This window comes from Ambystoma mexicanum, chromosome 5q, assembly GCF_040938575.1.
Source record: "Ambystoma mexicanum isolate Mex_15411 chromosome 5q, UKY_AmexF1_1, whole genome shotgun sequence".
Taxonomy (NCBI): Eukaryota; Metazoa; Chordata; class Amphibia; order Caudata; family Ambystomatidae; genus Ambystoma; species Ambystoma mexicanum.
This window is the reverse complement of record NC_090933.1, coordinates 1,308,263,083-1,308,287,885: the sequence shown is the minus strand read 5'-3', so window position 1 is coordinate 1,308,287,885 and position 24,803 is coordinate 1,308,263,083. Positions and strand designations below refer to the sequence as shown.

The window sequence follows — 24,803 nt, the reverse complement described above, 5'->3', positions numbered from 1 at the left end:
TTCATCCTGACTCAGAAGCACTGCTCCCAGAGGTGCCCGTCTGATCTTCCAGGCTCTTCTGGATTCTGCGAGCCTGGGAATGGCTGGCAGAATGTGGGGACCTGGTCTCCTGTGACGTTCAGAGGAGTCTTCAGATTCCTCCTTGCTGCCAGGATTTGATGGGTATGACCTAACTGGGCAGAGGTTTTCAGGATGCCTTTAGTGGGCCTACTTTCCTGAGGTTCCCCACTAAATTGCACTGTACTTGGGTGCCCAAACCCGGATGCCCGCCCATCCATTCCTGGGAGGTACTGGCCTATGAGCCCCATACTTCTGGTTGGATAGTAGTCTGCCATCCCCGTGGCCCTGGGCTCATGTGCACCATGGGACATGGGGGTGGCAGAGTCCAAGGACTGGGAGAGATGAAGGCCTCTGCTACTAGGGCTCCTGAGGTTATACCCAGGTATTTCCCTTTCCCACGAACTTCATCTCTGTCAGCCCCTGCTCCCTGTTGCAATGCAAGAGCCTGCACTTTCAGTTCCTCAGTTAAGGCCTTACTAGACTCTATCAGTCTCTCCTGCATGGCTACCTGTTGCTGGAGCCTATCATTGTGCTGACAGAGAGCCTCATTTTCTCTCTGCGCCTCCTGATTGATCCTGGAGTACTGGGCCAGTCTTTGCTGCAGGAGGGTTACCTCCTGAGTCCCATCCCTACTGGCCTGCTCCTTTCTTGCCAGAGCATCTTCCACCCTCCTGGTGTGCTCTAACAAGTTCTGATGCTCTTTTTGGAGGTCACCCAGTCCCTGGAGGGCCAAGTGATTTTCTTCAATTTTTCCTTTTAATTGGCAGACTTCCCGGCCTAAGGTGTCCATTTCCTGGCTAAGAGCCTGCATCTGTGCCGCCAGGTCGTCCCTCTGCCTTTGAAAGGCACCAGCTTTCTGGCGCTCTTCCTCAAATTCTGTCTGGGTATCCAGGTCTTTCAGAATCAGTTTATTGCTCTCCTCTTTTTCTCTATCCAATTGGCTTTGCAGGGTGGCTACCTGCTTTGTGCATGCCCTGTTGAACTCTATATGTTGCTCTAGCTTTTTCTGGCTCTGCAGTAGGGAGTCCAAACCTTCTTGGTACTCCTTCTGCAAGGCCAGAAAGCTGTTATCCTGGTCAGACCTTTTCTGTTGCAGGATACCCAATCCTCTTTTATTTGAATGATATATTGCCTACTATCATTTTCTGACTCCTGGATCCTCTGCAGCCTCTGCTCAGAAGAGACCAGGTCAGATTGGGCCTTCTCTAATGCCATCAGTTGCCTACTTGCCAGATCTTGGCCTTCAGCACATTTGTCCTGTATGGCTCCCATATATAAATATAAATATGCCGCTATCCTGACAATCTTGTCGTGCTCATCTTTGGCTTTAGGGGCCATATATAGTTCACTCTGGGCCACATGTAATGGACCCTGATCTCTCCATATGTCTGACCCTGTTTCAGTGATCTGGGGTGCGATTGCCTGCAACCAGACCACCTGGTCCTGATGAGCCCACTCACCTCTCACAAATAGCTTATGTAAGAGGTGTTCTCTGGCTATTTTGATATCTACCAAGGTCGTCATTCTGGAAATTGATTTCCTTCCTGACTTACAGAAGTGTTTTATTTTATTTTGCAAAACAGACCGTTTCCTTAGAGCGTTCCTTTGAGGGGTGTTTTTACAGTGTAACACAGTGTGGTGATCCAACAGGATTGTGTATCCTGTCAGTTAACACACCGTATTAATCTGCACAAGTGATAGATCTAATCCAGAATCCCCGGCTCGAGCCCCCAATCGGTTAAGTGACTTCAATTCAGCAATCCCACTAAGTCAGTGCCTCGTCTGGGACGCCCAAGGGAAGTCCTTATTTATATATTTTTGACAAGTTATAATCTGGATGATAAACCCTTGTATAACACCCCTCTCTTTGAATCCCCCTGACCTCACTGAGCCAAGAAGTAGGTTTGTTTTGCACTTTCAAAAGTTTGAGAAAGTAAACAATATATATATCACACTTTATGAATAAATTAATATTTGATATCACACTTAAGAATATGACAGTGATCAACAAAGGATAATTTTACAATTGTACGCTTATTTAATTACTTAGGAGTTGGTATAGGAAGGAAAAGGTAACTGAGAATGCTTTTGTGGTTTCAAGGAATAACAATGATGGAAAGAATGCAATACAGAAATAAACTGATAGGGTTTCACAAGAGATAATATGTTCACTTTTCCCCTTGTGGCAATTCATTCCCCCTCTATGCAATATAAGGAGATGGAAGTACAGCACACGTTTTTCAGGAATACAATACAATACGGATTTCAGTTCCCCCCCTAGCAAGTTTAGAGAAACAGGGATGGTTTTAAACACAGGCAAAAGTACTTTTAAATGTGGTATGCAAAGAAGGGAAAAATGTGAATGATTTTAATTCCCCATAGGAGATTCAGGGTAGGTGCCAGCTACTTTGAATTAGTTCAGGTCAACCTAACAATGATTAATAAGGGATTATCAGGTTGAAAACGAATTTCAGCCATGCAAAAGACGGCTATCTTTGACGGGAACGAAATTGAGCAAAATGACAATTCGCTGCAATTTTTCCGAATGCGTGGAGCGCGATTACGGAAAAACTATAAGGAGTAGAAAGTCTCGTTCCTAGCACACGCGGTTCCATAGATATGGACGATTTCGTGAAGGTAGTTTTTCAGAAATGAAATGATGTTTCAAGATGGCAAAATGACACTTTTACAGGTTTAAAATCGGTGAAGGGACACACGATTCTATGATGCAGTTCAGGACAGGTTAAAATGGTTTGAATCAGATTATTTTAGACTAAGAGGTTGGTTCTGGCACAGTCCTAGCTGAGTACTCACACTATAAATTTGAAATAGGCCTTCAAGATCTGGTCAGGTTGGCTGCGTTTCTCTTGCCATGGACGGTCTTTAGTACCGGTTCTGCTCACAGCGATCTGGTCTGGGTCTGCAAGCGGCACTGCGGTCTGGTCCGGGTCTCTGGTTCTGCTGGTCTGGATCAAGTGGATTCTGGGTACAGCACTGCTTTCTGGGTACTGGCACAGGGTTCTAGGCCAGAATCAAACAGCTCAGCATGGCTGTTTGAATAATTTGCAAAAGATTTTGAGGCCTGCTGAAAAGGTTCTGAAGTCTGGATTCTAAGTTCTGGAGATGGTCCTTCTGGATATTGTCTGGTCCGGCAAAATGCTTCGCAAAAAAATGTAAAGTGAGTGTCTTGCCTGTCCAAAGCAGTCTCTTTTTATGTGTTTTGAAAATGGGTGTGTGCGTTGGCATAACTAAGCCTGCCCCTCACAACTTATCATTGGCCAAGCTCTCCGCTCTCCCTTGATTGGGGGAAGGAATGGAGTGTAATCAGGCATCAATTTTATAGCATACAGAAAGAACACTCCTCCTGTCAATTTGCACACATCTATTTTTGATCCAAATACATATTTATCTATGTACCATTTTTCTAATATTATATGTCCAGTTAACATATTTTCTGTAGCACCAAACCATCCGATCCATGTCTTTGTAAGATGTCGTGTCCACTAATGACAGAATTCTGCCCTTTTCATCAAGAACACAACCTCTGAACTTTTCCAGAATTTACACAAACATGCACAAGGAATATGGGCATCAGATGACAGTGTCAGATTTTTAACATACAGACATTCGGAGTAATAACTTATTTTCCGCTACTACGCCCCAGAACATACCAGAGTCCTAACACCTCTTAAAATGTGTACAGAAAAATCACAAGAATAATATTAATTATATAATTTTGACAAGTCCGTACTATGAATTATCCATCTTTTTAAAATTATGCTCTGGCCCAGAGGGGTGTGGTTTCCCAAAGCACATGGTGGAATTTCTGGTTTGTCCACTTCCTCCAACTCAGGTTGCTCAGAGGCACTGCTCCTCCCAGTTTCTCCCAAGAGGAAGCCATTTACGACCCCCGTAACCCCTAATTTAACATTTGCCTGAGCCAAGGAAAGCTCATTGTTCTGTTTCCCTGCTCCCAGGTGCTCCTCCCCTGATTCAATCAGAGTTGTAATCTCCTTTTGGTGGGAACAGCTGAAGGCAGCCAGGCCTGCGAATGCAGTGGCTGGGCAAGTTTCAACTCCTGTCGGGGGTAGTTGCCGGGCAGAATTCAATCTCTTCAAGCCAGGCTTCAGCCAAATGTCACTTTTGTTCCCAGTTTTTCTTCATTCAAATCAAACTTACAATTTTTACACATGCAGCTAGAACGCTGATTCCAAGTTCAAAACTATGACATTTAAACAGTTGCAACCTATGTGACACTCAAAGTAGGTCACTCATTTATTTTAAACATTTCGATTTTAGTGGCTTTAAGTCCAATTTCACTTCAGCTGCTGACATCCACAGCTCAGCCAGTTTTGTTATAAACGTTGCTTTGGGCTCTTCATCTTTCCAGATTTTATATGCACACAAGACTACATTCTGCCAAATGTCTGCTGGTGTTCAGTGAGATTTTTGAATATCTTGCAATGCTTAAAATAGGCATTTTTAGCTTGCATTTCAGAGAAACAAAGGTGATTTCAAAGCCCTTTTTTTTTTTTGGAGCCAACAGGCACTGCTGTTTTTTCCTTTGGCACCACGTTTCACTCATGGCGCTTCTGGCCCATCAGGCTCGCACTGGTGGGTGGCAGGTCAGGCGACCATTTTGGTGTGTGCAAAACTGCATGGTTTTTCCTGGATTCTGGCGCAAACGTGGGCTTTTCTGCCATCTTGGATTTTCTAACCCTACCAAATGTGGCAGCATAATAACTTGAACGTGGGTCAAGACACCCAACAGTTTTACCAGCATTGCGAATGCCTCTGCTGATATCTCAGGAAAGTTTTTTTTGAGTTTGTGCTGTGGTTCTGTGTTAGGTCCGTTTGGTTGAATGTTGTGGTTGGTTGGTCTCTTTTGTATGGTTTGTTGGATGTCATTGATTTTCTTTTTTTTCTTGAAATGGTCTGCCAGGTCGTTGCAAAGTTTCTCTTAGGAGGATGGGGTGTTATCGCAGCCTGGTGGGTTTCTTATCTCTTTAACAATGTTAAACATTTTCTTTTTGTGTGTTGGTGGCAATTTCCTTCTTGAATGCCCGGATTTGTTTTTGGAACAGTGTTTTTTATTTTTTTTTTGGTCTGGGTTGTATTCTTTCCTCCATTCCAGTTCAATCTTGGTGTTTTCCTTTTTCATGGTGTTTATTATGTGAACCATTTTGCCATTGCTCTTATTTTTTTTGATGGGGTGAATGGTTTTTCTAGAGCGATCTTATTTGTGTCTGCAATCCATTTGGAGCCAAGAGACATCAGATTAGCTCTGATCGCCTTCCTTTCCTCAATACAGGGTAAATGTGTCCTCATGACGGAAAACACAGTGGCCATGCACTACCTGAACAAGAGGCAATACATCTCTGGTTCTGGGCGCTGAGAGAAGAAATAACTATTTTGGCAGTTCATCTAGCCAGAAAAGAAAACACTACGGCAGAAACTCTGAGCAGCCAGGGCACGATCTCCCACGAGTGGAAACTAGCTCAACAAATCCTTCTGGAGATCTTTGCCCTTTGAGGAACCACTCAAGTGGATCTGTTTCCAACCAGTGTCAACCCGAAGTGTGGTCTGTTCTGCTCCAGGGAATTTCCCCAAAGAGGAGCTCTGAGGTACGCATGTGAGGTGACTCGGAGTTGCCACTTCTGTACATGTTTCCACCAGTCCCTGTTCACATGTCATTAGGAGGTTGATGCAGTTTGGGAAAACCATGATCGTCATTGTTCCGGAATGGGCCAGGGGAACATGATACCCAGACCTTTTGGAAATGGCCATCTGCTCTCCAATTTGTCTTCCCTCAAAGAGGACCTAATCTCGCAAGAGGAAGGTCTCATTCTGAACCCAGAGATCAAGACTCTCAATCTTCATGCCTGGTGTCTGAAAGGGTGAGCTATAAGGATGGAACCTTTCCGTAAGATGTCATGGATGTGTTGCTTTTGGCTATGAGGCAAGCAACTAAACCCCTGTACTGCTGCCATTGGAATACATTTTGCAGCTGGTGCAGGGAAACGAATGTTGACCTTTTCACATGTAAACTTCTCCATGTTCTATCTTTCTTACTCCACTTGACCCATTCTGGGTTGCAAGTGGCCACGGTGAACAGCTACTTAGCGGCTCTGTCAATCTTGAAAAGATCTCTGAATGAGGGATTGTACTTCAAGGCGCTGATTGTGGTACCATTTTTTAAGGGCCTAACAAATGTATTTCCGCCTACTCTCCATCTTGCCATCATGGGACTTGAATCTACTTCTAAGATGTCTTGTGGGAGCTTCATTTGAGCCCTTGCATTCGTGCTCAACATAAAAACAGCCTTTTTGGTAGCTATTGAGCGAGACGCCCTGCCTTCCAAACCACCTTTCTCATACTTTTCCAAGGACAAGGTAGCTCTAAGAGTTCATCTTTCATTCCGAATGTGGTGTCAGAATTTCACCTTGCACAACGTAACGTGTTACCAATTTTTTTTATCCACCTCATCTGTCAAAAGCGGAGAGACCATCGTCTGGACCCACAAAGGGTACTAAGCTACTACATTACACGAACAGCAAGTGTTGGTCAAGATGACCAGCTCTTCATTGGTTGTGCTCGTCAAAGATTAGGCTTGGTGGCCACAAAACAAACCATCTTTAGATGGATTGTCATGGGCATAATAGAATGCTTCTCTCTAGCAGGCAAAGATGTACCTGAAGGTTTGGGGGCCCATTCCACTACAGGGGTGGCTGCTTCCTCTGCTCTGGAGAAGTGCGCCAATGCAGGACATATACAGAGCGGCAACCTGGTTGTCCCTTCATACTTACAGAAACTGCACAACAAAATGCACTGAATCTGGAGAGGAAGCCACATTTTTCAAAGCTGTCCTCATAATATAAACAAACAGCACCCACCTCCTAAGACAAACTGCTTTGGGAGTTTAGCAAAGATGAGTAATACATGTGAGGACGCAATCCATTCGAATAACAAATTACTTACCAATGGTAACATTCTTTCGATTGGATGTTCCTCCCACATATTCCCTCTTGCTTACCTAGAACTTCCGTGACTTACACCTTCCTTTATCGCAACGTCAAGATTGTCTCCTCCTGTGACGAAGCATGCAAATTAAAGGAGAGAAAAAAACTAGAACTGAGGTAATGGTCCGTGCGCACGCTCCATATACCGGCGTCAACATTACGAGGGACGTTACAGAGGCAGTCTAAGACCACTAATCGACGCTGCATGACACTCGACCCTATGAAAAAAAAGAAAATCCTAAGCATGCTGCGAGCATACTAGGACATTTCAACGATGAGGAATACGTGGGAGAAACATCCAGTTGAACGAACGTTACCACGGATAAGTAACTTGTTCATCTTGAAAATGTTTAACTCTAGTTACGTGGTTCGTCATATTTCAATACTTGCTTTTCTTCCCTTCCTGCCTCCTTGCTCACTCTAAATGTGGGAAAGGGAGTGCTGTGCTATTTTAGGATTAAGAACATTAATACTAATACAACTTGAGCATCAGTCAGATTTTTAGTGAGGAAGTCTGGAAGCAGGTTTCCGTAAAGTCCTTTTTATTTGAGATAAGACTACTGTACCATAACACAAGTCTTTCTGTAATTTACCTCAATGCTAGAACATTGGGACTTGAAACCACCGGTCTTAAACATGTAAACCCTTCTATCCAGCACCAGTCACTCATGATGCTCTTGTCTGGCTTTCAGTCTTGACTAATGTTACTCTCACTGACATTCTACGTATGGGGACATTTCACCCAAATGATTCTGTGACTGACCCTTTGGAGATAAAATGAGTTACTTCATTCTATAGCCACATTCCGTTTGTTAAAGGATAGTTCCGGGACTTTTTTTTTATTGTCCCTACGGTTCGGCCATGTGTTTTTAAGCATAACTCGGTAGATCGTAGAAAACTTTCCTATGGACCTTACCCGACTTTTCGTCCATTAACGCACTCGAAATCAGCCGCCATTTTCTGATAATCCTATCATTTCCCCCCATCGCCCTGGCTCACCTGCTTTTGCGGCACTAAATCAAATCCCCCGCCCCTGAGCCTGACATCAGCAGGCGCGTACCGCCCATTTCCCAACGCCAAAGCACGTTTCGTGTCAACAATCGCTGCGCCTCAGCTAATGAAGTGTCGCCATGGAAATGGCAGGACGCCTCTTTCCTCTAAGTATAAACACACCGTTTCACAACACACAGCAGCAGATTTTCGATTCCATTACTCTCTCTGTGTTACTTTGAGTATTCTGTGACTCGTTTCTGTGCTCTGGTCAGCTACCTTCGCCGCTTCTAGGCCTTGTGAACACCTGTACCATCTCTGTAAATTATTTTACTTTCTTTACCACACAATGGCTACAATAATGCCATATATGTACGAGCCCGAGTACACCGAGGAAGAACTACTGGAAAGGCAAGCACGCGAAAACGATGGGGATTCGGACGGCAGTTGGGAGGACCAGTCAACGGATGAAGAGCCTGGACCATGTCGCATGGACGGCGTCTCCACCTGGTGCACGTGCAATCGGTGCGAGCTAATGCCAACTGAGGAGAACTGCTGCTGCCGTGAAAATTCCGGGTGCTTGGCCTACATTTCGGAAGGCGAGCCAAGTCCGCAATGCATCACCGAGCTGCCAGAGTTCAGGGAAGCCTGCCTCTCACGGACCGTGTTGAGGATGATGATGGTGCTTATGCACGAACTTCGCGGCACTGTTCGTCCGCGTAATCCGAGTAACGAGTAAGTATACTCTGGTTTTGATGTCAGTGATGCCACTACTATGTCATGGTCGTCTCCCACATATAAAATTACATCTACATATCATTCGAATGCATGTAAATTGGTTCCATATTGTGCATTTTCTAGATAGAATTTTTTTCAAAGCAGAATGACATTTTTTACCTGAATCGACAGTGATAAAGTTTTGTCATTTTAATACAGTTTGCATCTTTCGTTTTCACAGGTGGTACAGGCTGGTGGCCTATCATTGCTTCACTTGGTGGCTTCACGGGAGGCTCGGACACCGCGTTCGGAGAGTAATACCTGCCTGTGCGGTACTTGCCATTAGACAACATTTCCCCAGCGACCGTGGACAATACCGCAGATTTTCCCTGGATGTGCTGCAACCGGAACTTTACAATGTGTAATGTTTATTATTTATGTTCAATTGAAATTAAGATCTAAAATAAAACCCAACATATATTTTAACAATGGTTGTTTTGATTTTTTAAATGAATCTAGTGTGTCTCCATTGAATAGTCTTCCTGTGCCTTGTCTTGTCACACCACATGTCTCCGGCCAGCATCCTCCCTCACGCTGGCCGCCCACCTTCAATCCACATAACCGTTGAACCCATATGCAGCAGACATACATATGATATTTTGCGGGTTGGCATCAAGCCTCCCGGCCTTGCCTCCTCCCCCAAAAATACTTACCACACCACTTTGTTCAAGCGTTGGCAATAAAAGTTAGGCCGTTGGATTTTATTGATACAAAACATGGTTATAGGTAAATAATCAATATGGTTGATCATAATAAATCATCCTTTTGGGCACCGGGTACAGAGATGACCCCCTCTGGCCCGTGCCGCCTTGCCACCACAGGCCAGCCTGCTGCTAACTGCCTAGGTGCCAAAGACCACCAAAGTGGTCTATAGAGCATGGGTTGTTGTTCCCATGTCTACCTCCAGACCCCGTGTCTCCTGCCAAGCATCCCCCCTCACGCTGGACGGCCCCCTGCAATCCACATAAGTGTGTCTCCATTCACGAGTCTTCCTGTGTCTTGTCTGCACGACCACCGCCCCAATCCACCCCCCGCCCTATCAAAGGCAGTTCGCACCGGGTTACTTGTGCTGGCAACTGGAGCTGTCAGGGAGCGATAAAGGCCAAGAGGTGCCAAAGACCATGTACACTTCAAAGTGGTCTATAGAGCATGGGTTGTTGTTCCCATGTCTACCTCCAGACCCCGTGTCTCCTGCCAAGCAGCCCCCCTCACGCTGGACGGCCCCCTGCAAACCGCATAATGCCACGACATATACACGTCATTCATTCACAAACACACCCCTGTTTCGAATTCTTTATAACCCACTTCATATTTCTAATGAGCACTTCTTTGCGCTTTGCTAGTCAACCCGTGAAGGTGCTGGTTATCTGCTCTTCGTCTCTGTGAACTTCCGTGACCACTTCGAGGAAACTCCTCAGTTTGCAACCTGTGAACTGCTCCCTGTTCTACGACAAGAAACTACTCTGATCCCTGCATCTAACTGTTTGTTCATCAAGGTAAGGCCATGTACCATAATCATTTTGCGTCCAATTTCTTTTCGTTCAAGACAGTACATGCAAGGAACTAGTCACATGTTCTGAGTTTACATTGGTATTCATAGAGAATTGTTGATCTTTACTTTTCAGAACTTTCCACAATGCCTGCCTGTTCCATTGGCGGTTGCCCTTCGAAGACCCATAATAAATCTGAAGGTACTATAATGCATGTTTTCCCTAAAACAATAGATCAGATAAGAGAATGGGTCCGATATTGCGGATATCCACCGTCTGAGCTTGAAAGTAGAGTCCTAGAAGTCTTTGCGGACAAGAGGGGTGATCGATACCGCATCTGCAGCAGGCACTTTACCTCTGACATGTACTCCACATCATTGCTAATAAAGAAGAACACACCGCGAGCGAGGCGAAAATTGCTCTCAACCGCTATTCCCACTCTATTCGTCCACATCCCTCCACTGGTGAGTCAAGTTTACATATTTATCTCTCGGCCTTGCGGTAGTGTGTAGCATTAGCTAACAATAATTTCCCCATTTATGTATCCACTCAATATGAAGGCGGAAGATTCTCCATCCGTGTCGTTATTGCAGTCATCAGCCACTTCAAGCGCCTATCGGGTAATCTTACTTGGCTATTCTGCCACTGACTTGTTTTAGGCATGTAAATCAATAGTTTTAATTTATCGTGTAATTATTTTACCTAATGGTACACCCTTGTACTCGTCCTCTAGTCTTTGTTTTCAGTTATAATTATTGTTATCCAAAATAATGCAAGTACTGTCTTTCAGGGAGATGCTGAGGAGTCCAACGTATTGACGACTACCGTTGATGTCACTCAGATGCTCGAGGTACGTTTCCGGACAGTTCCATCGATGGAGATCATCAGATCTTGCATTCTTGTAGCGTGATTGTTACACACAATGTTTCTTTCGTTTTTAGCCATTGATATATCCTTCTGTCATCGCCCTCCTATGTGTCTTCTTTTTTCAATATTGTGTTCATTACTAATGAAAGTCCTATGTTTCAGGGAGTCGATGGAGCATTAGTCCAAGAAGAAGGGGGAGCATGCAGTTACGGGTCGGCGCATCAGCTTGCAGAAGTGTGCACCGCAGTTACATCGTCCCTTGATGTTCTTATGCATTTCGAGGTATGGATACTGACAGTTCGATCAAGCGAAATCATATGACGTGATTACATCCGCTATACTTCCTTCTTTATTAACGCAAGTACTATGTTTCAGGGAGATGACGCAGCTTCTTCTACAAGAACATCACCCCCAGTAGTTGATGCAGATTTCTGGGTGGTGACACTTCCAACGATCGAGCAAATCGAATCATATTTAGATATCCATTATTTATTGTAGACAACTGATCATTTGTGCAGGTCTATTTAGATGAGCCGTTGACGCCTGCACAAAGTTTCTGTTCTTTTTATCAAAATAGAAAACCATACTAATGCAATTACTGTGTTTCAGGGAGTTACTGAAGCATCATCTTCAATAATATCATCAATGGAAGTCTATGAGGAGCTCGAGGTATGGATCTTGACAGTTCCATCTAACTAGATCAACTATGCGTGAATAATTGTCGTTTGAATGTTCTACACAAAGCGTTAATTCATGTTTTGCTATTGAGATGTACGTGGGTATTGGTCCCCAAGTACATTTTGTGTTTTCAATATTATTATACATACTAATGAAAGTTCTATGTTTCAGGGAGTCGATGGAGCGTCAGTGCGTGATGGATGTGCTTATCATGAAAATATAGTCGTTGCAGCGCAAGAGGAAGTGGAGACATGCACACACGAGTCGGAGCAACAGCGTCCTGATGTTGAAGTTCGGGGCAAGAAAGTTTCAAAGAAAAGAAAGCAAAAGAAGGTTAGTGTCCTGGTCACTATATTATGTTGTTTTTCACTGTTAATAGTTCAATACTGTAAGTTGTGTTTAAACTGAACATCCCTTTTCCAATCTGTCCTCTAGATGCGAGTGGGTGTACGAACTAGATCTACAGACAGTGAAGCGAACGAGAGATGTTGCTTGTCAAACCTTTTGGCAGGGACTTGAGACTGGAGATGCATCGTGCCAATGGGAAGAATATGAAGTGATTGACAACGGAGCTATACCACATCCAGCCATTGATAGTGAATGTCCTCCTGGTAGTTCGGATGCAGTCGGAGATCAATTCACAGAATCCACACCCGCAAAAACTAAGACCGCGAGAAAGTTGAAGAAATTGTCTTATTCACCCATCGCCGGAGAAGGAACAGATGTTGCAATGGAAGAGAATGAAGTGGACGACAATGAAACACCATCAATATCACTGAACATAGCGGAAGACGATATCAGAGATTCTACCTTTCATGTGAGTGACATGTCCTCAACGTTACAGGCCGAACCAGCTGGGATGCAGAGTGACAGTATAAGGAAAGAGGCCAAATTCATTGTATTCGATAGTTGTTTGATTGATATTATTATTCGGATGAAATGTGGGCATTCGGTTGGTGGGGGAAGTATGTGGGGAGCCATTGATTAATGTGACTCGTGCAATTCGAGGCACTAACCTTAAAATACATGCCACCTGTACAAAATATCATCCTTTCTCATGGTCTGCACAACCCATGCTGGGGCAACTGCCAGCAGGCAATCTACTTTGTGCAGCGGCTGCACTTTTTAGTGGTTCAAGTTTTAAAAAGTTAGTCTTTCTTCCAGTTTGTGGGAATCCATTTCATTGCGAAAACTCAGTTCTACAAATACCAAACCGATTATCTATTTCCAGCCATTAGCGAAGCTTGGAGAATGGAAAAAATGTCTATTGATAGTACATTCGCGGCAAACGGTTCAGGCTAGCCGGTGATGGACAGTGCGACAGCCCAGGATTTTCAGCCAAGTACTGCACCTACCACTTTCAGGACATGGAAAGTAAGAAAATTGTGAGTTCGGTGGTCGTGCAGGTGTCACAAAGTACATCCTCAGTGGCCATGGAGAAAGTTGGCTTTGTAGCATCATTGCAAGCACTACAATCGCGGGGAATGGTGATCGACCTGATAGCCACGGACAGACACGTTTCAATTGCCAAGACAATGAGAGAAGAGTACAAAAATATAAATCACCAATTTGACGTTTGGCATCTTGCAAAAACAATCAATAAAAAAATGTCGGCTGCAGGTAAAAAAAAAAGATATGCAAGGTATTTCACAGTGGTCCAAGTCAATCAGCAACCATCTTTGGTGGAGCTCAAAAACATGTGATGGGTCGTTGGAAATTCTACTGGGAAAATGGCGGTCAGTAATGCTACACTGTACCAACGTTCACCGTTGGAACACAAACCAACATTTCCACAATTGTGAACATGGCCATTTGTCCACAGAGGAGGCACGGAAGAAGTGGTGGTTGATTCCTTCATCACCCACTCACAAAGCCATTGAAAAGATTGTATTTGATAAAATATAACAAGAGATTTGAGGGGACTCACGGAATTCTGCCACACAGGAGATTTGGAGGTGTTCCACAATATGTGCCTAAAGTACAGGCCAAAACGATTGCATTTTGGCATGGCGGGCATGATAAATCGGACTCTTCTAGCGGTCTTGGCACATAACCATAATGTTGGCCGTCAACAAAGTAGGACGACCGGAACTTTAGGGACGCTTCGCTACAATAAGGCCTTCGCTAAAAGAAGTAAACAATGGGTGATCAAACCAGTGTTTGAGGATATGCAATATGAGTTTATTGAAAGACTTATTGTTGACGTCCTAGATAGGCACATAAATGGAGTTGTGAACGAACCTGTGCAGGGGACAACTGCATTGCCACCCAACATTGCCTGTGTTCCATGTCCACCTAAAGAAGAGCTCATTGAGAAATACACATCACGGTTTAAATGATTGTAATTTGATTGTCTGTTCTCTTGAGTCTCCTCATGTCGCAGGCCCATTGAATGTGTATCTATGTAATGTGTAAATAAAAGTGATTGCTCAGTGTACATGCAATGTGTCTATCCAACCTTGTTCATTTGCGCATTAAATTAAACCAAACAGTAATATAAATCATTTTTCAAAAATATAGAATGTCTCCGTATGTATGGTTCTCTGGGGCTGCAAAGCACGCAGACAAAATGCAAAGATGGAGTGTAAATTTCAAGTCCTGTGAGATGGCCTTACACTGAATGTAGCTAACTAGGAATGTGTGCTCGTTCAAAGTGAAGGTCAGCTGCTTTGATTTCTTGCTCGGGTGCCGGAATGGCCCACGACTCAGTATAAGGTTCTATTGTTATTTGACCTTGACAGGCCGGGACCATCCCGAAAGACTTCTTTTTGGGGGTGTGGTGCAATAACGTAAAACGATAATGAATACAATTTCAGAAACGAAAGCCATTTAATGTTCGTTCATTAGAAGAAATAACGTCGGCATAGAAGTAGTGGTATTTCAGGGCTGCCCTACGCACAGACACAATGGAAAATGCAAATATAATGTAAGTAACTCTTTAGATGAGTTTATACCGCAATTTAATTACTATACAGTAGCTTTAAAGACGGGTTAAGTTGTACTTGTTCGTTCTATGTGGCATATTGTTTTGTACCACGCACTATCTTGAGGAGAACCATCTCCTTTTACGGAAGCACCTCAAAACCTTCCTCTTTGCTTCTGCTTTCTCTCTCCCTCTCCCCTGCTACAACTGGTCCACTGTCTGCGACCTCGGTCCTGGGCCCTTCCACTCTCCACCTGCACTGCCTCCCTGTCAACCCCTGCACTGGGGGACTGTCTCAGTATCCTACAGCCCCCCCTTGACGTATAATACCCAGTTGCACTGTCCTAGCTATGAAATAATTTCCCGACCTAATATATAAAATGAATAATTTTAATAAAGATCTGATGGTGAGACTAATTTCATTTTTTATGTTTTTCAAACAGGTACATCATTCATTATTGCATGTGTCACGAGTACCAGACACCGGCGGATGGGTTTTTTAACCGCCAGTTGCTTCTCCGCGTGAACAACGTTACCACCCTGACCATTTTATGGGACGATCGCCAAGTACAAGTATGCCCTTACGCGGTACTAACGGCTAGATGCAACATACAGACCGTTGTGGTGGCCTAGTGCCTCGTCGTTGGAACAGCCATGCGATTATCAGTGCGACCGAAGAGCTTATTTTATCGTAAACCAACACCCTGTGTACTGCACATGAACATCGCTTGCCTCAAGACGAACTATTTTGGATCGAGAGCAAATAAAAATGCAAATCGCTGAATATTCTCAAAACATTTGATGTCAAATAAATGTACTTTACCAAATTTACAATCTTGCGATTTAATTTAAAAGTACAGTTTCATATTCCCAATTGTGGCGCGCTGTGTTGTGTGAGCTCATCTGTGTTGATTTCCGGGTTCTGTGTGGAGTCGCGTAGAAGACGCCTGGGCGCGTTTGCCTACGCAGCTCAGTCACGTCACGGATAGAGGCGGGGAATATGAATGTTTTGATAAAGTCTGTTTCAGGGGCGGGGTATTTGATTTAGTGCCGCAAAAGCAGGTGAGCCAGGGCGATGGGGGGGGGGAAATGATAGGATTATCAGAAAATGGCGGCTGATTTCGAGTGCGTTAATGGACGAAAAGTCGGGTAAGGTCCATAGGAAAGTTTTCTACGATCTACCGAGTTATACTTAAAAACACATGGCCGAACCGTAGGGACAATAAAAAAAAAAGTCCCGGAACTATCCTTTAATGTATTTAGCGCTGTTGTCCTGATAAAATGTAAACATTTTAAACATTAGCTTCTCAGCATATACTAGAGTATTGAAATGGGTTAAACTAGCCTGCTTTGCCATGTTACATAACTAGCCTTGAATGATGCCCACTTTTAATTTGCTTTAATGCAATATTCATTGTACTTTTAAAGGAAAATAAAGTATTAACTTGCACAGTTATGGAGTACTGCTATAATTCAGTGATCCTTTTTCAACTGTCGACGCTTTCCTAAACTATTTGCAGGGTTCCATCTCTGAGCGATTTGGGTTGTTCGTCCACGCATTGATTCTCATCACCATTCTGTGTGCACCTGTGGTTGTGGTTTTCATGGTCCAATCAATTACTCCAGGTAAGGCGATCGACTTGGAAACTTCTTACACATTTTTATTTTTTATTTTTTTTATTATAAAACAAAAAACTTGTTACATCATGAGAATTTGTCATGTTCACATTTTATAGTCTACCATAAAGTGTGGATCTAAATATCTTTGTGTATTCTGTTATGAACAGTTTCACTTTTAAAACAGTTTAGCCCAATTCCCTTTGAGGGGTTTCAGGGCACAGACTGGTGTCACCGATGTAGTTTATGGCAGCAGGATATTTCAGAACACTGGTGTCGTTTATCCAGTAGGTCACCAATTGCAGTCACTTTCTTAGAGCCACTTATGGTAGTATTGGGTGGATTGGTCTCTTCCTATATATGTATTTGTCAGTGTTTTTTCTTGTTTTACTTTTATTGTTGGTTTATATCTTGCTTAATACCTGACTCAAGCTTCTAAGTTTCCGTACTTAGGATTTTAGCCATGTAACTTGATTATTCTATTCTCCACCATGTGATCTTTCATAGATTGCCATGCTGTTGAATATTGCCCGTCATCAAGCTGGGAATCCATAATAAAGCCGTTTACATTGGGAATAAAAATTAAACTGCACTATTTTGTGTTCTTTCAAACTCCCTTTGCACTAGTTGCGCTGTAACCACTAGGCACCTTCTCCCTTAGTTTCACCCCGGGAGTCCATTTTCAGATTCTCACTTAATGTTTTAAAATGATCTTTCAAGTTAAAGACCCAAGACTCAACTTATTTTAAAGCTCAGTATAAGTTCTTACATATTGTGGAGGGTTTTGGGAACGTTGCAGTCAGTTGAAACTCCCCGGAAGGCAGTACACATTCATCTGGTGTTCCCTCAGTGTTAATCTATTAAGGTGTTTTTTTTCTCTCCAAGTCACAATGACTGATCCCAAGCCTAGAAAGACCCGCTATGTGGAGGACCAGTACAAGGAGCCTATACTGCCTATATACTAGCCATGAAATTGTCTCCTGCTTAACCTTTGTCTTTTATCCAATCAGACTCGAACAGGCATAGAAGGCTGGTAACATGGCTGGGCGAGGTTCTGCTCCAGTCAGGGCTCTGCTTCAAGGCATCCTAGCAGACCACTAGATAAGGTTATAACTTCCAAAGGAGCAAAGTCCCACAGTCCTCCAGGGATCGAAGGGAAGATTGCACCTAGGCTCAAATAAGCTCTACTTGCCTAATAACCTTACTGGTCATCCTAGTCTGGACAGTAAACACTAATCATTGACTACAGATGCATCCACAAAGCTATCGGCTGTGGCTCTGTCTACGAGTCGAATGGCTCCCGAGGCTACGACACAATTGCCAAACACATCCGATCTGACTGCCAATATTCAGTTAGGGCCAGTCAACTACGACAGTATTGAAACATGCGCTGGCAACCCAGTCTGACTTTGGTGGTCACTCCGACAACCTAGTCTCGGACCGTGCCGATGGTTGGGCGGTCCTCAATACATCATCAGAAACTTGCACCAAATCAATCCGGGCCAACAGATCAAGAAAGCCCAGCTCGGGGGCAAACGTTGAGTCCATATGTCCCTCCTATTTCAGAGCCCCTACACATCCCACCAGTGGACATTCTGGATCACTAGATGGACGTGCTGGAGAGTGCCTTTTCCAGTGTGGAAGAGGAGTTGCAAGAATGAGGGCTGGCGCCGCAGCATACACTATTCCCCGGCCTGCAAAAAGCATCATCACAACATTTTGTGCCGATTAGACAATCTCCACAGCCAGATGCAAGATATTTATCCATGGATATTCTGATTCACTTGCAGACGTTAGTAAGTGATCTACAGACAAGGGTACCGAACATCCCTCCAAGGCCCGAGCCTCCTTCGAAGATGCTGCAGCAGCAAAAGCAATGAGCCCCAATTCAGCAACATAATAGAGAAACTCCAACCAAAGAAGACCATAGGAGACGACACCCTGTCTATGTACCTTCAGACATGGTTCCCCAGAATGGCACACATGATTGTCTTGGCACATAAGTTGTCAACTGATGAATTTGATGTCCTTTTGCCAGATGATGGAGAGCCGGAAGAAATTCCTCACACCCAATCGTGATCTGGGCATTTCAAACCATTATGACGAAAGCCACGAAGATGTTTGACCTTTTGTCTACAGAACAGAGGAAAGAGGATTTCTTATCCAGCTAAGGTAAATGTCAAGGAAAACAGATATCCCCATTCGTGAAGACACCTGTGAAGTATGGCCTGATGGTTCTAGAAACTACCTTAGGGATAAAGGGATTGGCTAGACACATTTAGAAAACCAGATAATGCCTTAAATACTTAAGAATGCGGCCAAGCCCAGATTCAGTGGTTTCTGGTGTAGCAAGGAAAAGGTGAATTTTATCCATCCTCTACCTGTGTAGTTGGATATAGAAGGCAGACCACTCCATACCTTTGTGAAGCAAGTACTGTCCATGGCTCTAACGCCTATTAAGTCTACAAACTCCCTGACCATTCTAGCCAGATAGAGCTGTGGTAGAACATTGGGGCTTACACTTCTGCCAATGTATAAAAACGCAGGAGGCTCTAGGGTGCTAAGGTAAAGGAAAGAAGCTTCCAACCACATTTTTTCAGTCTGTTTAAATTGCTGACTGGCAAATGGGGAGCGCCCCAGTTCTTTGCTGTTAAAGCTGGTTGAAGGCTAAGAATTTTAGGCCAGAGGTTTAGGAAAAGGTCATTGATATACCCTTGATGGGGAAGACCTTTTCAGGAAATAGTTCGTTGACACATGTCAAGATGCGCAATCTGACCTTCACGAGGGGATGGAAACTCTGCTCAGCCTTTGGTGGGAGGGTGATTAGGGTTGTGAGAAACCTGACGGCGTCTCACCCGCTCTTCCCTGCTTATATTCACCTCTTTCTCCCCCTCACTCCCAGGGCACATCGTCTTTGGATCCAGACCCTGGGGGAGGACCAGTGAAGGACGATCACCTGGGTGAGTGGGTCCTCGGTGAGTGGGACACTGGATGGTGAGACGCAGTATCCCTCTTCCCTGTAACACATTTATCCCATCTTACCCAATAGGATATTTAGAAACTCAACCCTCCCCACACACCCCCTTTTTATGCACAAACACTTTCTCACGGACAGCTCACTCTGGGAGAGAACAGACCCACAACCGAGCTGTGTACATGACCTGTCCCAATACTATGGCCAGGCAATTATCGACAATGACTCACACCTGACTTCCATTACACTTCCCCACATGGATAAAAGGGGGTGCACGAGAGCACACTCTGAGGGAGGCAAAACAGAGGTACAGCAGTTTCAAGGTTTCAGTTGAACAAGGGGAGAGACAGCCAGGCATGAGAGGTTCATGAGATGGGCTAGATTAACCGTCACATTAAAGAACGCTGAACACCAGAAGCTCTATTAGACTGATGAGGATGACATATGCTACAATCACTTGAAACAAACCTTGTGTCAGTACCCAACCCTAAAGGTGCTAGATTTTTCAAAGGTGTTTGTTACAAACTGATGCCTCTCTCATAGGGTTTGGGAGCAGTTTTTTTTATCACAAATTTGTGATGTATTAGGGCATCCTATCCTATTCACTAGTCAAACTCTTCCCTTGTGAAAATAACTACTCTGTATTGGAATTAGAGGCCTTTGCCATCAATGGACAATCACTCATTTAAGATACTAACTTTTGGGGAAGAAGTTCACCCTTGTCACAGACCATTCACCGTTAGTATGGATAAGCCAACGAAAGTACTTGAATCCTTGAGTCATGCGATGGTTCTTAGACCTGCAACCCTACTGTTTCACTGTGGGACTCTGAAAAGGCAAAGTCCAAGGGAACGTCTTGTTTCCTTTCCTGGTTTCCCTGTGAAACTGATGCGTCTACATCACATATGGGAAGGGTGTACAATGAACATGAATGTGTCTCACCCGCTAGTCCCTGCCTTTCTCGCTCTCAGGTGGCCAGGGCATGGCCATCGCCTTTGGATCCAGCCCCTAGGGGTGGACCAGTGTGGGAGAATCACCTAAGTGAGGGGTCCTGTGCAAGTGGGACACTGGATGGTGAGACACGGTATCCCTCTCTTCCCTGGAATACCTTTATCCCATCTTAACCAATGGGATATTTAGTAACTCAGTCCCCCGCCCCCTTATCTTCACAAACATTTCTCACAGACCGCCCGATCTAGGAGAGAAGAGACTCGCACCCGAGCCGTTTACATGACCTGTCGCAATACAATGGTCAGGTGAGGTTAGGCAGTTATCAACAATTGCTCACACCTGACTTCCCTTACACTTCCCCACACTGATAAAATCCGGAGCATGAGAGCACACTCAGAGCAAGGCAAAACACACAAAGGTACCCCAGTTTCAAGGTGGCAGTTGAACGAGGAGAGGGACGTCAAGGCACGAAAGGTTTGTGAGATGGGCAACACACTTGACCTTGTTGACAGGAAGCCGTTATTTTCAAGAAACCTTCAAGCCAGAAAACGTAAGACCAGGAAACAAGGCTAAAGAATCCTGCATTGTGTCGGAGATATCGAGGGTCCTACCGTGTAACTGATGAAGGCGGGGAGAAACAGCAGACGCAGTGCTATTGTCCTTGGCTCCAAGAACAAAAGCAACAGAACAAAACATTTGGCGATTTGGGAAGACCAGTCTGTGTAGTCAAGCTTGCAAGCAGCAACATTGTAAAGTGAGCGCTGGAAAGAACATTGTTAAATGTGTGATGAAACACTTGACTGAAGTAAAATTGCTGGTGAATATTTGAACATTAGAAGAAAAGATACGATACCGTGAATGTGCTCAATCGAAGGTCTCTGTATGGTATCTAGACGAAAGGAAAGCAGAAGTGCAATATGAAGTGTAAATTCTCCAGCATTGGATCTTTCATGGATTCACATGCTTAGAATATTCCCCGTCGTCAGACTGGGAATCCTCGGTACACATATATAGTCGTTTTCTATAGGAAAAAACTTCCGACACTTGTGTGTCCTATCCACATCTACGTCCTCTCCGGGGCCGTCCACGCAAGCCCCGTTGGACGTAATGGTATAAAAGGCCCCGCCCCCGCGGGTCCCGTCAGATTTCAACCGTCTCCAAAGATAGTGGGATCTCCTCGCGTAGTCTCTACTGCTAGAATTTGTCAAATTGTCGAACTCCTGTGAGTTTGGGAGTTTTATCGGAATGTCGGGAAAACCTCTATTTCGCCCATGTGCCACGTGCGGATTGAAGAAGGTTTATGAGGGGGACGGCCATTTAGACTGTATTTATTGCCTCCACCCTCACCACTCGGCAGACCAGTGGGAAATATGTAAGGGTTTTTCCCAGAAAACCCTGAAGGATCGAAACCGACGACTGGTATCCTGGTTAAATGACGGTGCGGGAGCGTACCCTCAGTCTGAGGTGGGCTCTGTGCGCAGCATGGCCTCGGCGAAAACATCAGGAGCTCCTCGGCGCTCAACTTCGTCGGAGCCTCCGGCTAAGAAGTCACGACCTGTGGAAAAGGACGTTCCACGAAGTCACTCTTCTAAGGATTCTGCTAAAGACTCAAGAAAGACATCTTCGTCAACTTCGTTGAAGAAAGGAAAGGAGAGGCCTAAATCCTCCTCGGGCGATCAACACAGATCAGCCACGAGTAGAGATTCGGAGAAACGCAGGGAGAGCGCTGTGAAGGCGGGATCGCCTAAACCACCTGCAGGCCCAACGTCGACGACGACGATCCAGTCGGTGTCCTCGCTGCCTCTGACGCAGTCGATTTCACCCGTCGTCAACCCAGCGACAACCTCGACGACGATGACCTCGTCGACGGAAGTTCTGGCTTGGAGACCAGAAGTATTTGATGTGGAGTTGCCTGACACATTGCTACAGGAACAGGCAGCGTCGATAGCCTCGAAAGAAGACGACGGCTTCAGAATTGTGAGCCCGGAGGACCTCGGTCTACGAGCCAGGTTTCCAGCAGGAGCAACCTGCTCTCAGGTGTTTACCCAGCCTCCAAGCTCTCCGGCGACCCTGTCCATGGAGGTACTGTCCTCTTTGCACTCGCTGCTGAAATCGCTGGACGAAAGGCTTCCACCTATACCGTCGACACCCCCCGTCGACGAGCCCGGCCCTTCACACCGCCCGACCAAGTCAATCGGGGTTCAAACTACTCCAGCGGTCCAGGAGGAAGGTGAGCTTTCGGACTCCCTATCTGACCACGGGTCAGTGTCGGATATATCCCTCTCACCATCTAGGGATCCATCCTGGGTGTCGGATGTGGAAATGGAAACACCAAAGAGTCCTACTCACCCGTCGCCACCGGACGATATAGGTGCCTTTCATTCTATGATGGAAAAAACGTGCAAGAAGTTTGGCCTGGTCCAGCAGGAGGAGAAAAAGGACTGTTTTCTCTTTGACCATATGGGCAAGAGTAGACGCTCAATATTTTCAATACCCATTTTAGACCATGTCTGGAAAGAAGGTGTTCAAACCATGCGTCACCCATTTTCTGAGCCGGCTGTCAAAGGCCGCATTGAAAAGAAATTTAAAGTCCCAGACTCTACACCGAAGTGTCTTTCGTCTCAACCTACACCGGACTCGGTGGTGTCGTCGGCGGCGACGAGAAAAGCAAAGGCCCAACATAAATGTTCTACCCCACCAGATAACGAGGCGAGGCGCCAGGACGTGTTTGGAAAGAAGGTTCTTTCTGTGGGGGCCTCGACGGTGAAAGCAGCTAACTCCCTGGCGATTGTGGCCAGATATGACGGGGAGATGTGGCACAGACTGGCACCTATCCGGGACCACCTCCCGGAAGAACATAGAAGAACGGCAATGTCCCTGGTTCGAGAAGGCGAAGAAGCATTGAATCATGCTATTAATATAGCGGTGGACCTGGCAGATTCGGGTTTTAAACAAATAAATAACGGAGTTGTTCTAAGACGCCAGGCTTGGCTTAAGTGCACCAACTTCAGACCCGAAGTACAGTATAAAGTCTTGGACATGCCCTTTGAAGGTGATCTTCTTTTCGGAGAAAAGGTGGATGAGGCCTTGAAGGGCATGAAGGAGGACTCAGATACAGCACGCTCGTTGGGTTCGCTCCAGAGCGGTAAGCCTTTTTGTTCTTTTCGTCCCTTTAGAGGAGCATCTGGAAACTCAAGATTCTCAACGACCAGGGATAGATCTTTTGGTAGATCAGCGTATCCTTCCCAGGGATATAGACTCGCCTCTCAGACCTCAAACCGGCGCAGAAACTTCCAGTCTTCCAAGAGACGACCAACTTATTCGTCGACGAGCAAGCAGAAAGACCAGCAATGACGGGAAGCGTACCGTTCTGGGAGGAAGAGTGTCAAGCTGCATCGAGGAATGGGAGTCCATCACAACAGATCAGTGGGTTTTGGACACGGTGAGGTACGGGCATTCCCTACTATTCAAATGCAAACCTCCAAAATGTCCACCAATACACCTATCCCAGCCACATCTAAACATCTTGCGGCAGGAAGTAACACTCATGTTACAGAAAGGCGCCACCGAATTAGTCCCTGCATCGCAGAAAGGCCTAGGGGTATACTCGCGGTGTTTTGTGGTAAAGAAGCCCAACGGAAAATGGCGCCCTATTCTCGACCTGCGAGACCTCAACACCCTACAGAGTCAAAAATTCAAAATGCTTACACTGCAGGAGGTGATCAAATCCGTCCAAAAGGATGATTTTCTGGCTTCACTAGATCTACAGGACGCCTACTTCCACATTCCGGTGTGTCAAAAACACAGGAGGTTTCTGAGGTTCATGGTAGGTCAGACACACTACCAATTTGCGATGCTCCCATTTGGTCTAAAGTCCTCCCCAAGAACGTTTACAAAATGTTTAGCACCCGTGGCAGCCTGGCTGCGAAAGAGAGGGCATCATGTATACCCGTACCTCGACGACTGGCTTGTGAGGGGATCCTCCCCAACGTCGACCAACAACAGCGTACAAGCTACCTTACAACTTCTGCAACGATTGGGGTTCGCAGTGAACTTCGAAAAGTCTTCTCTAAAGCCCTCAAGGAGCTTGAAGTTCTTGGGAGCTCAATTCGAAACCCACTCGGGAATAGTGAAACCGTCCCTAGACAGAATATTGAAGATCGAACAACTGACGAGTCAACTTCGCCTACAGAGCACATTTTCTGTGGAAAATATGTGGCAATCCTGGGTTCCATGGCTTCGTGCATCCACCTAGTAGCGAACTGCCGATTATTCATGAGGCCACTACAGGAATTCCTGTCGGACAGATGGAAGCAGGCCACGGGCCGGTGGTCAGACAAGATCCTCGACGACGAGGGTGTCATCAGATCCCTCCAATGGTGGAAAATCTTTCACAACCTGGACAGAGGGGTTCCTCTACAAGAGCCGGAATTTCAGAACACCATCACGGATGCCTC

The 24,803-nt window shown here is 45.2% G+C and overlaps 1 protein-coding gene across 1 annotated transcript in view; it reads left to right on the top strand.

The window, feature by feature from the left end:
- Positions 1-24,803, top strand: part of DGAT1 (diacylglycerol O-acyltransferase 1) — a 1,493,476-nt gene that overhangs the window by 597,377 nt on the left and 871,296 nt on the right. The window contains exon 6 of the mRNA XM_069621909.1: positions 16,325-16,430. Within this exon, the coding sequence (XP_069478010.1) occupies positions 16,325-16,430 (106 nt within the window). The remainder of the gene's footprint in view (positions 1-16,324; positions 16,431-24,803) is intronic.